This window comes from Rhagoletis zephyria, unplaced genomic scaffold (genome assembly GCF_001687245.7).
Source record: "Rhagoletis zephyria isolate East Lansing unplaced genomic scaffold, Rhagoletis_zephyria_1.1 Rzeph_scaffold_00873, whole genome shotgun sequence".
Classification (NCBI taxonomy): Eukaryota; Metazoa; Arthropoda; class Insecta; order Diptera; family Tephritidae; genus Rhagoletis; species Rhagoletis zephyria.
Window position 1 is genome coordinate 146,437 of NW_016157957.1, and position 13,070 is coordinate 159,506.

At 39.2% G+C, this 13,070-nt stretch overlaps 1 protein-coding gene across 1 annotated transcript; it reads right to left on the reverse strand.

The window, feature by feature from the left end:
* Window positions 1-10,115: 10,115 nt before the first annotated feature.
* LOC108361876 (uncharacterized) lies at window positions 10,116-11,309 on the reverse strand. Its single transcript, XM_017614635.1, has one exon. It carries the CDS (start codon window positions 11,307-11,309, stop codon window positions 10,116-10,118), a length of 1,194 nt encoding a protein of 397 aa, XP_017470124.1.
* Between the last annotated feature and the right edge of the window lie 1,761 nt (window positions 11,310-13,070).

Here is a 13,070-nt window from a genome sequence, read left to right on the forward strand (position 1 = left end):
GACTCCGGGAGCAATCGCAAAGGAACGTGCGACTAATACCATTTTTGATCTCTTTAAATGGAATGAACTGTTCGCTTTTGTTCTAGCATGTCCTATGAAGAGACTAATTGATCACCTTTATACCCGAAAGGGTATAAAAAGCGACTAGTCACTTTTAAAAAATAAAAATAAAAGTTTGCGACAGCTGAGATTCGAACCGGGTTGCTCAGTTTTGTTAGGCGAATACTCTATCTGTGTGCCAACGCCGCACATGAAATTTCATTGACTAAGTGCGTACATATCATTAAATCGTTAATAGTACCCGTTAGAGATGAGCTGGGGACTAATTGATCTCCAATTATACCCATAAGGGATGAGTCGAGACTAATTGACCTCCATTGGTACCCGTATGAGACTAGTTGCGACTAATTAATGCCCAATTGTACCCGATTGAGAGTAATCTCGAAATACTCTCTTTAGAGATTAGTCGCACAATTTTTTGCAGGGTGTATGCAAGTATGCATATACATAGGTGGGCATGCGCAGATACAAATCTTCTATATATATAAAATAACAGCCGTTTTCGTTGTTCGGAGTTAACTCAAAAACTACTGCGTAGATTTCAGTCAAATTTTCAGAGGTTAGTCCTTGCATATATGGTCCTATTAGTTGCGATCCCGTACGATTCCGGACTAGTCAGTATCAGTCAGATTTTACTGGATCTCGATCCCGTACTCGGTTCTCTGACTATTGAGAGGACAAAAAATTTAGTAAATACGGTTCTCTCTCTGTCAGAAGTTGCCAGTTTTAGTCCGAGAATTTTCCGCTGGTAAATTCTGGTAAATGTGTCAAACGATCAGCTGTAGTATGTTTGGCAACCAAATTGTAAATAAAAGAAAAGAAACTCTGCTAATTCATGTTGAAAAGTATTTAATTACTTGTTTAAGTGGATTCTAATGAATTTGAAAGTATTTTTGGTTATTTACATGTGTGAGCTGAGTGTGTTTACATACAAAATAAGCAAAAATTTACAACCAAAATTTGGAGGTTATGTTGAAGTCGACAAAAGTTACCATTTTTTACTAGAAAGCGATCCCGTACTTTTCAATGTTAATCTCTCGCTCTGAGCGAATTTTAATTTTTTGACAGTTTTACTAGTCCGAGTCCGAGGAATACGGGATTGCACCTATTATAGGCTACCAGAAAACTCGGTAGGTGGCGCTGGGGTCGAGTTATTTATAAAAATCGTATTTATGAACCGATTTCTTTTAAATTCAAAATGTAAGCTACCAGCATGATGGCGAAAACGTTAGTGCGGGAGTCGAGTTATTTATAAAAGTCGTATTTATGAACCAATTTCTTTCAAATACAACAGGTATAGTTTCAGCATAATGGAAAATACATTTACCGAAAACGGAATCGCTAGGTGGCGCGGGAGGCGAGATATTTATAAAAGTTGTATTTATTAACCGATTTCGTAAGCATGGTGAAAAAAGCACTTGGGAAAAACGGACCCGCTAGGTGGTGCTGGAGTCGAGTTATTTATAAAATCCGTATTTATGAACCTATTTTGTTAATACACATTCGAAACGTTTATTCGTTTTTCATTCGAAACATATTCAGCCTTATGATGAGTTTCATCTTCATCATCCTGAACCGGTTCACTTTTCGCTTTTGGTTTCCATAGGGGAATCAAAATTTTCGCGTGAATTTTTTTCGGGCAAAACTCAGGATAAGGAAGATTACATACATAAAATGATAAACATTTCCGTTTTTCGGACTAAACCCAAAACCACTCAATAGAGCCCAGTCAATTTGTCGGAGGTCCTATTATAGGCTACTAGAAAACACGCTGGTGGCGCTGGAGTAGAGTTACTTATAAAAGTCGTATTTATTAACAGATTTCGTTCAAATACGCAGCGTGACTACCTGTATGAAGAAAAATTCCTTTGCTAAAAATGGACCCGCTGGAGTTTAGGTATTTAGAAAATCCGTATCTTTTATAAAATCTGATTGGAATTCATAATGCGTATTTATTTCATGACAAGCAAAGGTTTTGCAGAAAAGGCACCCAATGGATGGCGCTGCACCTGAAATATATAGAAACCCCCACGGGGTTTGTTCTGCTTTGGCCCTATGCTTATCTTAGACGAATTTACTTTTCGGATGTCTAAATCAAGGATGCGTTTAAGTATGCATATAAAGACCATAACACTGTGTAAGCGTGATCTTGCATCTACCTCCGATTGACGAAGTTGCTCTAGGCGGCCGTTATTACAGCAGTAGGACTCAAAGATTCGACCACATATGTCCAAGAAGGAAAACGATAGGTATATCAATGGCTTCATTTGAACGATATTCAAGAGATCACACGACTCATTTAGCCAATGTACGCGAAAACTTTTCATCCTGTGGGGCAGCGAGGATTCTTGGCCTTCCTATAATTGAAAACGCTCATCTGTGCTCTTGAGTTTCCGTATAAGGACTTTTATTGGCTTACATGGTAGAGCTGTAAAAGTAACGAAAATTCGGATACCCGAATGTATTCTTTACTAACCCAATCAACACCTGTATCTTTCGTATCGTTACTTTACTCGTTACTTTTGATACAAGCACTTGTACCTCACAAGAATCATCGCAACAAATCTTGCAGCGTAAGGAAATATTCGTTCGTCCATATGCTTACTTGTACATACATATATACATATGTATACACGCAACATATTTTTGTATCGATTCGAACAATACAGGCAACACACTTTAGTATCGATACGAAAAACAGTTTCGTTACCGCACAATATGTTGTGTTGTCTCACGATTGAGAGAAATAGAGATTGCGCCAATCGCGGTACCGGTAATCCGCTCTTTGTGATTTTGACAGAATGAGCTGTGTGCGTGACGTCATCTTGGTGCAATTGTTGAATGTGAGCATACGAAAAAACCAAATAACAATTTTAATATTTCTGCGTAGTTTTAAACAATTATTGAGACATTAAAAAGCAAAGTGAACTGTGCAGTGGCAAAGTGTAATAGTGAAAACAAAAGGAAAGCGTGCTATATAAGTTTTTTTCCCGTTTCCTACGGACGCAAACCTGGCGAAAAAGTGGAAGCAGTTCTGCCGGGGAGGACATGCATTAAACACCAAATCGAGCTTTGTGCTATGTGTGTGAGCTATGAACTTCTACATGGATTTATGTTGGCCCTTCCTTGGTCAATTGTAGTAGGTATATTTCCATGGTGAATGTAGACAGTTGCTGGTTTAGTTTGTTGGCAATGACATACATACATACAAAAGCAGTTTCTACAGTAAATAGATACATGAACTTCACTACCTATTTATTTTTGTTAGTACCTGATTCTTTTGGTGCTGGTATGAGGTAATGCACCAGTGGATAAGGTCGCCAGGCGCTAATTCAAGCGGCATCTTACCGCGCTGTTACGTACCTAATACAAAACAGTGCCCAAATTATTATACATTTAAAAGTTCAGCTTAAATTATGTTTTACTGACATAGAATATTTGCTTCCAAAAAAGCCACACTCATGCATCCTTTCGGAAATGGTACAAAAGTCATCAAATAAAAGCTGTGGAGTCAACAGCTGTGGAGTTTATGGTGGTTGGCTACCGTCCACAAATATAAATATGCACTCTGCATGGCTTTTTAAAATGGCAAGTCCAAAAATTCACTTTGCTGCACACCTTCCTTTTGGTCTACATGAAATTGCAAACACTGTTAATACATCAATTTTTTCATGTGCTAAAAATCGTACTTATCTAAAGGGCTACATGTAATATTAAAATTAACAAATTTGTCTGCATTGTTTACATATTTTTATATGCGTTTTGGCATTTCTCTCTCGCAATTGCACCAAGATGACGTCACGCAAAAATTACGCTCAAAAATCCTCTCTCATTGGCGCAATCTTGTATTCTATCATTCTTGGTCCAATCATAGTTGCGTATCGTCTCGCCCTGAAATTTTGAGCCGAGCACATATTTCAAAGGAGATTGCACACTTGTCGTTATCGGCTAGTTATCGGCAAATCGTAGAAGATGCAGAAACGGATAAGTACGCCACTGTCGTTTGCTAATCGTTGTGCCGTATTGTTTGTTTACATTTTATGGGGAAAAATTATGAAAAAGTTAATATTTGCATTAAAATTCCATACAAATTAGTATTTTTTCATAAAATTGTGGAAATTATTAAAAAGTGGATAATTGCATTAAAATTCAATAAATGTGAGCGTTTTAACTATAAAATATGACGAAATTGTAAAAAGTCTCTGTGTGCATGCGCAAAACACATTTCAGGAAAAGAAAAGAAGAGATATTACAGAAAAATGATGTCTAGAATTGGTGCAGCACAGTCTATATTTTAAAAATTTGCTGGTTTTTGTAAATATTTCGTGAAAATATCAACCAGAAAAACAGAAAATACCTGCTCCAAGTGAGTTTTTAGACGCCAAATGAATTGAAATATCACGACCGAGTGTGCGAAAGTGTAGTCGTCATGTAATCGTTGCATCATGATTGCAACGATGAAGCAACTATGATTGGACGACCAATGTGCAGAAAGCCTAAGAAAATGTTCGTTCGTACATATGCATACATGTACATATATACATACATACACTGAGGAGCAAAACCGGAACAGTAATACATAATGTGAATTTTCTTGCGATATATTCGCAATATATGAAGACTTTTTTGTAATCTAGTTTCGGAATTCACATTTCCAATGTTTATTTCATTAGAAGGCCATAAAAACAATAATTAATACAAGCAGATAAAGAAGAACATTGCAAAAAAACGTAGCACTAGATTGTTCCAGTTTTGCACCGACAGAAAATTTTACCATTTGCTTGACATATTGGCCATAACCAATTTGAATATTTTAGCTTTTATGGTCATCTCGGGATACTTTCGCACAGGTTTTAGATGAAATCTGTTGAGAACGCGCACCGGTTTTCCACAACGCCATGCCCAAGGTCTTGCATGCGATTGGGCGAATCTTCGCAATTGAACAGTGGCATTTTCAAACAATTCCATAAGTTTTCTGTTGAATCAATTCTGGGCTTTACGCAGGTCACTTCATGATTATAAAGGCTTGGGATTTATACCTATATGACCCCAGTTTCGGAGGATATTTCTGATCATTGTCCTGTTAAAATTGATAAAAGCCTGCGAAATATATCCTCAGAAATTGCCAAATTCTTTGAAAATGCTCATTTGTTGTCACCTTTCATTTTACCATCGATTTTACCACAGTTCTTACTCCCTAAAGCGTAACACGGCCCTACATCATTAAATGTACACATATAAACCTAATAGTTTAAATATTTTGGGACGTTAGGCGTATCCCTGATGCAGGTGCACAGCACTTGAACCAATATTCCGACTTAAAACGTTTAATTTTATCCTCAGAGTTAAAAAATTTAGGGCCGTGCCCTAATTAATAGTAAATTTTGGTGGAATAATGTGGTCGTGTATGAAGAACTTGTAAATTCCCGGTTCAAATAATACCAATCCAATGTTTTTTCTTAGTAAAAATGCGTTTCTGACTAAACATTTTTCTGGATGTCAAAGCAGGCTTCCTCCTCTTTATCTTTGTGCTGCAAAAACTTGTTCCCATGTCTTACATAATGTCCAGTCACTTACTTTGTGGTGATAAAACAGTAATTTTTGATTTGGAACCTAAGTTTATTGGCATTTAGATACCCTCCAATATGCCTAGCCTGGCAAATTGCAATTTTTTGTGGCCTCTTGATCTTGCAGACTGAGGTCCGCCCTTTTATCGCTTGTTTAGATAACCATAAAACGGAAATTTGGCCGATATGATTTCTTTCTTTACAGCGTGGCCTTTCTGACCGTTTTGCAAAAACTTTAAATTCGTTTTGCTAGGTATGTGCACTTAATGCACTCACAGCGAAAATTCCACGCGCCTTGATTACAAAATTGCAGGAAATGAGCCAGAACTCCTCTTTGAATTATAAAATTCAGCAATAACTAAGAGGGTGCAAAACTGGAACAATCCAGTTCATTTTTGTTTGGTCATTTTTTTCTAGTTTCCATTTGCGAATCTTAAAATTTTTATGGTCAAACGTTTAGTTAAACATCGGTAAGGCGAAATGCAAGTTGGAATTACCCTAAGTAAATAAACTGAAGAAGTACATTACCACAAACTTAACTTTCCGTTCTATTGTTCCAGTTTTGCTCTTCAGTGTATGTATACACGCAACATAGTTTTGTATCGATTCGAACAATTTGATACAATGAAGCACTTGTACCTCACACGAATCATGCATGCATGTACGTACATACACACGCAACACACTTTAGTATCAATACGAAAAACAGTTTCGTTACCGCACAATATGTTGTGTTGTATTGATTCACGATGATGGTGCATATACGGAACATGCGAGTAACGAGATTATTATGTGAGTAACGATTCGGTACTTCGAGTCAGGGGTTGTATTCGTTACTCAGTAACGAATACATACGGTTTGCTACAGCTCTATTACATGGTACATCGGACCAATGCTAAAGTTGCAGGATCATAGAAGAATATTACGCACGCTTGGCAGAGATCTCAGGCAGAGAGAGGCGGAAACAAGACCATAGGTAAAACGCATTACATCGAAAGGGATTAGTATTCCATATGGAATCACAGCGCTACTATTCTTGGCATATGTGTGGGGAGGATTCCGCTTTTTAGTCGTTTCAATTTAACCTAAAAATGTTTACTATACAGACTGCTTTTGCTTTTAAACGCTATTTTTAAATTGGCCAACGCAAAAGATTTTATTAGGCGCCGCGAAGCAAGCGGGCATTTGCTAGTAAATAATTAGCATAAAGAACAGCTAAGCAATTATGCGCAGTTGATATTATCAGTGATGGTAGATATAATTAAATGCTATCAGTGATGTCGCATAATGTAAAAGGTAGTACCACTGAATTTCGGTACTTAATATGTAGATACAATTAGTTATCTATAACTAAACATACTAAGCCCGTTGAAAGACTAAGGCTTTCAAGATATTATCATCAATTGGAAGAAGGCACAGCTTTGCAACCGCTCGTCTGTATCCGCCATTTGATGTCTTCAGAACTGCAACTCACACCACCTGATCGTTTCCATAAATAGTTTCTATGACCCTTGTCAGAGGCCTCTTTAACGGGGGATTGTTCTCATCTTTGATCAAAACCACGTCTCCAGGCTTCAGATTCGACGAATATGAGTGCCACTTCTGGCGCTGCTACAGAAGTGTCAAATATTCGTATAGTACACGCGCTGTCATCTGCTAAGACGATGTGTAGGATGCGCCAATAAGAAAGTGCCCTGGGGTCAATACCTCTAAATCGTCAGGGTTCTCTGTAATAGGACATAAAGGCCTTGAATTTATAATTGCAGACATTTGGCATACAAGTGTGCGAAACCCATCAAATTTTAATGTAGAAAGGCCAATAACTCGATAAAAATGATGAATGGCAATTTTTACTGCGGCTTCCCATAATTCAATTCCATCGCTGGCACACTGCCCATGAATAGCCTTTGAATGTTCTTGGCTCAAAAATAGTTCTCTCAACTCCGATAGCTCATTTTTGGCTCTAACAAAATTGGTGGCGTTGTCCGACCATATGGTTTGCGGTCTACCACGCGTACTAATAAATCTCTTTAGGACTGCAAGGAATGAAGAGGTTGCCAAATCCTTGACCAGCTCCAAACGAACGGCCTTGGTTGCAAAGCTAATATATATGCAAATGTAGCATATAACTGGTGCTCGCTTTCGTAGGTCGGATTTGTAGAAAAATGGTCCACAAAAGTCCACTCCAGTAATTAGGAATGCTCGATTGCATCTAACCCTTTTGGAGGGTAAGTTTCCCATTATATGTTCCATAAGCTTAGGGTTGACATGAAAACAACGAACGCATTTGTTAATAACTCTACTTACGGTTTTACGACCGCGAATAGGCCAATACTGAAGACGAATAGATGCTAACAACGATTCTGGTCCAGCGTGTAAAAGTTTTCTATGAAAGCTGCTGATGATCGACTCAGTCACCGGTGACGTTTTGGCAAAATAATTGGCTGTTTTGATGAAAAATCCAAATTTCAATGCTGAAGTCTTCCGCTGACTCGGATCAATCCACGCTCGTCTAGGAAGGGGTTCAGTGAACGAATTTCAGATTAAGTCTTTATCGCCTCCTTAGCTTCTAGCGCTTTGTATTCATCTCGAAGATGCGCCCTCTGAATCATTCGAATAAGTAGAGAAGTGCTTTCCTGTAATTCAATTGCGTTGAGTAGTCCCGAAAGCCTCATTCCAAGTGGTCGGGAGAAACGATAAATGTATGCATATACTCTCTATAATCGATCAAATGAGTTAGCAAATTTGCAATTTAAAGAAATGTCAGATGTAGTAATAAATACAAATGCACGCTTTCGTTACTCGGGTAAGTCCTTTATTGGTAAGAGAGGAAATTTTGACCAATTGTTCTGATCGCCACCAAGAAAAGATGGTCCGTTTTTCCACAAAGACATGTTTAAAAGATCTTTCTGACTAGCGCCTCTTGAAAGAATGTCTGATGGGTTGGAATCGGTTGGGACATAGCCCCAAGTCATACCTTTGGTTAGGGTCTGAATTGCATTAATTCGATTTGCGACAAAACCGTTGAAGTTGGCTGGTTCATTACGTAGCCATGATAGCACTATTGTGGAGTCTGAACAACAAAATACCTTTTTTCCTTTGGAATCCGTAGCACTTACCACTATTGCGATTAACTCGGCTAAAAGTAATGCTCCAGAAAGCTCAAGATTCAGTACCGTGAGCATTTTAAGTGGAACTACACGAGATTTGGAGCAAAGAAGATTGGTTAGGAAGTGTCCGTCTCTTTCAGCACGTATGTATATGCGGGCACCATAAGCAGCAATACTCGCATCGCAAAACCCATGTATTTGTAGGTTCGTCTCGGGCAGTAGCAAGTAACGGTCGAAACTAAAACGAGTAACTAGCTTGTATTGATTGCATATTTCCAGCCATTCTTCTTGTACTGCTTGAGGTGGGCTTTCGTCCCAATGTAACTTCTCCTTCCACAAATGCTGCAAGAATATTTTGGCTTTGGCCACCACAGGTCCGATCAAACCAAGCGGGTCGTAAGGCCTAGCTATAGCTGAAAGGATTGTGCGCTTAGTTACCTTGGTAGGTGTTGCTTAAGGAGAAATTGAAAATATGAATACATCTAAATTTGGGTCCCAAACCAATCCAAGTGTCTTTGTTATGCTTGCACTATCATCGAAGGCTAGAAAGTCCTGTCTGTCATTACCACCTATATCAGCCAAAACGCGACCATCATTGGAGCACCATTTCCTCAAGTGAAAGTTTCCAATAGTTAACAATTTCTTTGTCTGGTTTAGCACGACTTTAGCTTCGTCCGCAGAGTCTGGACCGAAAATCATGTCATCCACATAAAATCCATGGTGTATCGTCTCGGCTCCAACGGTATAGACGAGAGCTCCGTCAAGGTCAAGCTGCTGCATTGATCGAATGACTAGAAAAGAAGCTGGCTTTGTTCCGTAGGTGCCAGTATCTAATTTAAAAATGCAGAAATCTTCATCTTNCTTTGTTCCGTAGGTGCCAGTATCTAATTTAAAAATGCAGAAATCTTCATTAGGATTATCTCTCCATATTATACACTGAAGGAAGTTGTCTGGATGAGACATTCTTACGCAGCGGTACATTTTAGCAATGTCTGCAGTAAGAGCAATTTTAAACCTGCGAAATATAAGCAAAATATCAAAAAGAGGAGGTTGAATAGTTGGTCCTTTCATCAGGATCGAATTCAGCGAACGTCCATTGCTGGTTGCCGCAGAGCCATCAAAAACCACACGCAGTTTTGTTGTGGTGCTATCAGCTTTTAACACATAGTGATGTGGCAAAAAGTTCACTGGAATCTGCTTTGGTATAGTGTCAACGACTGACATATGATTACAAACGACGAATATTGTTGTTTTAGTTCAGCATTGCGCTGCAATTTCCGCTATAAAGCTTTGAACCGATTGATGGCCTTCTGATACGATTCTCCTAGATCGCAATGAGTCGCTTTTGCTGACAATCGAACCGAAAACTCACCAGATTCTAATCTCTTATGGGTTTTGATGAAATGTTCTTCGCACACAAGTCTTCTTCTACAGTAGTCTTTGGTGCGGAGTCACTGCATTTCTCGATGGCCCAAAAGCGCTGAACCAGGTTGTTTAACTCGACATCTGTGTCATTTGCTAGAATCATGTCGATGGCTGCTAAGCAAGATAGTTTCGGAACATTGTATTTAGTTGCGCCTGATACAACCCAGCCTAACCTTGTTTTTTGTAAAAGTTGCAAATTTTCAGTCAAGCGAATCTGACCGACGCAGAGCAGGTCGAAAAATAAACTAGATCCAATGAGCATATCAATGCGCTGAGGTTCAAAGAATTGTGGATCCGCTAAGCGTATGTTTGATGGTATGTTCCAATTAACACCTTTTATAGAGCGAGTTGGTTGAACATCGGTAATGGTGGATGTTGCAACCGCAGATAATTTGGCAGTGTAATCATTAATGCGCGAATGCAGGTCTAAATCAACGATATGATTAGCAACGAACTCATTTTGGCGTATACCAGAAATGAACTGCGAAGACTTGATCTTCTTCAATTGTAGCTGGTTAACGAGTCGATTGGTTATGAAATTTAATTGTGACGCAGAATCTAGCAAAGTTCTGCAGGGAATGAGAGAGCCAGATCGATTTTTTACGTAAATGATGGCGGTTGCTAAGAAAATGATATCTCTGTCAGCAACGCTAGCTTGAACTTCAGAACTGACAAATGCAGAAGCTGAAGGACCGAAAGATGAAGACGAAAGCAAGTACGGGTTGGTAGAAGTAGGTGTTGTTGTTGATTGCGCTTGTGAAGCCGACTTAGGAGAAGCCAATGCTTGTGACGAAGTCGAAAATGAATTAGTTACCTGAAGAAGCGGACTGTGATGCTTCGAAGTGCAATATCTACAGAGACCGGACTTGCAGTCCTTACGTGAATGACTGTATCGAAGGCAATTCAAACATAAGTGCAATCTCTTTGCTTCTTTGTAGCGCGCTGTAGGTGAAAGGCATAGAAACTGTTCGCACTTTGCGATTAGACTAGAACTGCACAATATGCATGCAGCTATCGCTGACGTTAACAAAACTTTGCGACTGTTATTGTTATTGGACGATTTCTTTCCTACCTGTTTTTCCGGCGGTGCAAGAGCATTCTCCACATTTTCCAGTCGCTGGCAGCGTTGTTCCAAAATTATAGCCATTGAAGTTCAAACCAACCTGCCCCTCACTGTCCTAAATAAAATCCCCAAGATTCAATACTGATTCTGCCTACTGGAGCTTATACCAATCGGTCTGTGAGGAGAAATTCAAGAACTGGAACACACTCAATGTTCATCAGCTTACAGCTTATATAACTAAATCCATCAGGTCTGCCGCTAATACTGCCATTCCACAACGTAACACCACATCAATCAAAGTATATTCCGCACGGTGGAATAAAGACTTGAGCGGCCTCAGAACAAAAAGGCAAACGCTCTGGCATTCCTATAAATCTTCACCATCTACTGATGCTTCAGTAGCCTACAAAAAAGTTAACGCTTTATTTAAAAGGTCCGTTAATGAAGCAAAAAGGTAGGCAATCGCTAATTTCACTTCGGACATTAAGTCCTCTTCGGCCCTCAAGAAGATCGGGGCCAAATCTGGGAGGTATCCCTCCCCCTCCCATAAAGTTGATTCAACTAGCTAACCGCTCCATCTCCACTGCACCAGAAATAGCCCATGCCTTCGAAACTATGTGGTCTAAATATGCAGATAGTGCGAATTTCCCATTAGAATACACCAATCAGAAATGCTTAATTTTATCGTAGCCGTATAATCCCGCAAACATTTCCAAAGATGCCGCCATCAAGTTGATTTTAGCTTCGTCGAATACGCCAAAGGCAAAGCGCCGGGTAAAGACCGCATATCCTACCCCATGCTAAGAAATCTCCCTCGTTCCTCAAGCTCAAAGCTCTTTGCTAAACTTATATAACCAAATACTCAAACAGGCACATACCCTCACTCTTGGCTCTCCTCTATCACACTCCAATTCAATTCCAAAACCAAATAAACCCCTCGAAAACATAAACAGCTACAGACCAATCTCGCTCATTTCCAGCTTAAGTAAAACACTTAAAAAAATGCTCACCAAACGGCTTATGTGGTACACTTCATATAAGAACCTCATTAGTTGCAATCAAGTTGCTTTTAAAAAGAAACACGGAACTTTAGATGCACTACTTGCCCTTCAGCATTTCATCAGCGATGCCCTCTCAAGCAAAAAACATGTTACCATCCTCTCCATTGACTTTGAGAAGGCCTTCGACCGCGTAGGTGCCCACGTAATTCTTGAGCAACTTTCGTCATGGGGTATCGGACCAAAGATATATAAACTCGTTAAGTCATTCCTAACTGGCCGTAAATTCTAAACTCAAGTCAGCGGAGTATCATCCACCCCCTTTTCGCTTGAAAACGGGCTCCCCCAAGGCTGACCCCTCTCGGTTGTACTTTTTTGATAGCTTTCCAGCAACTCAACAAAATAGCACTCAAGTACAAAACAATAGACTTCAGGATCTATGCAGACGATGTCATCTTCTATACGAAAGTAAAGGAAACGGCTTCAGTCCAAGGTATTAATTCTTGGGGTCAATACTCCGGTATACTACTAACACATAGCAAGTGCAAAGTATTGCATATATTCCAGAAGCAAAACTGCCGTCCNCACATAGCAAGTGCAAAGTATTGCATATATTCCAGAAGCAAAACTGCCGTAACATAAATCTAAATATAAACAACACATGCATAGAAAATGTTGCATCTCACAAACTTCTAGGCATAATATTTCATAACAAATATTCATTCCAATACCACTGTTCTACTCTAAGAAAAAACCTTTCCATAGGGCTCAACATAATCAAATACTTAGCATCAGCGCATTTGCCATTCACCCAAATACCCTTGTCAACATCACTAGATCCTTAATA

Excerpts from the sequence above, each read along its gene's own strand:
- LOC108361876 (XM_017614635.1), bottom strand. The coding sequence starts at position 11,309 with ATGGCTATAATTTTGGAACAACGCTGCCAGCGACTGGAAAATGTGGAG.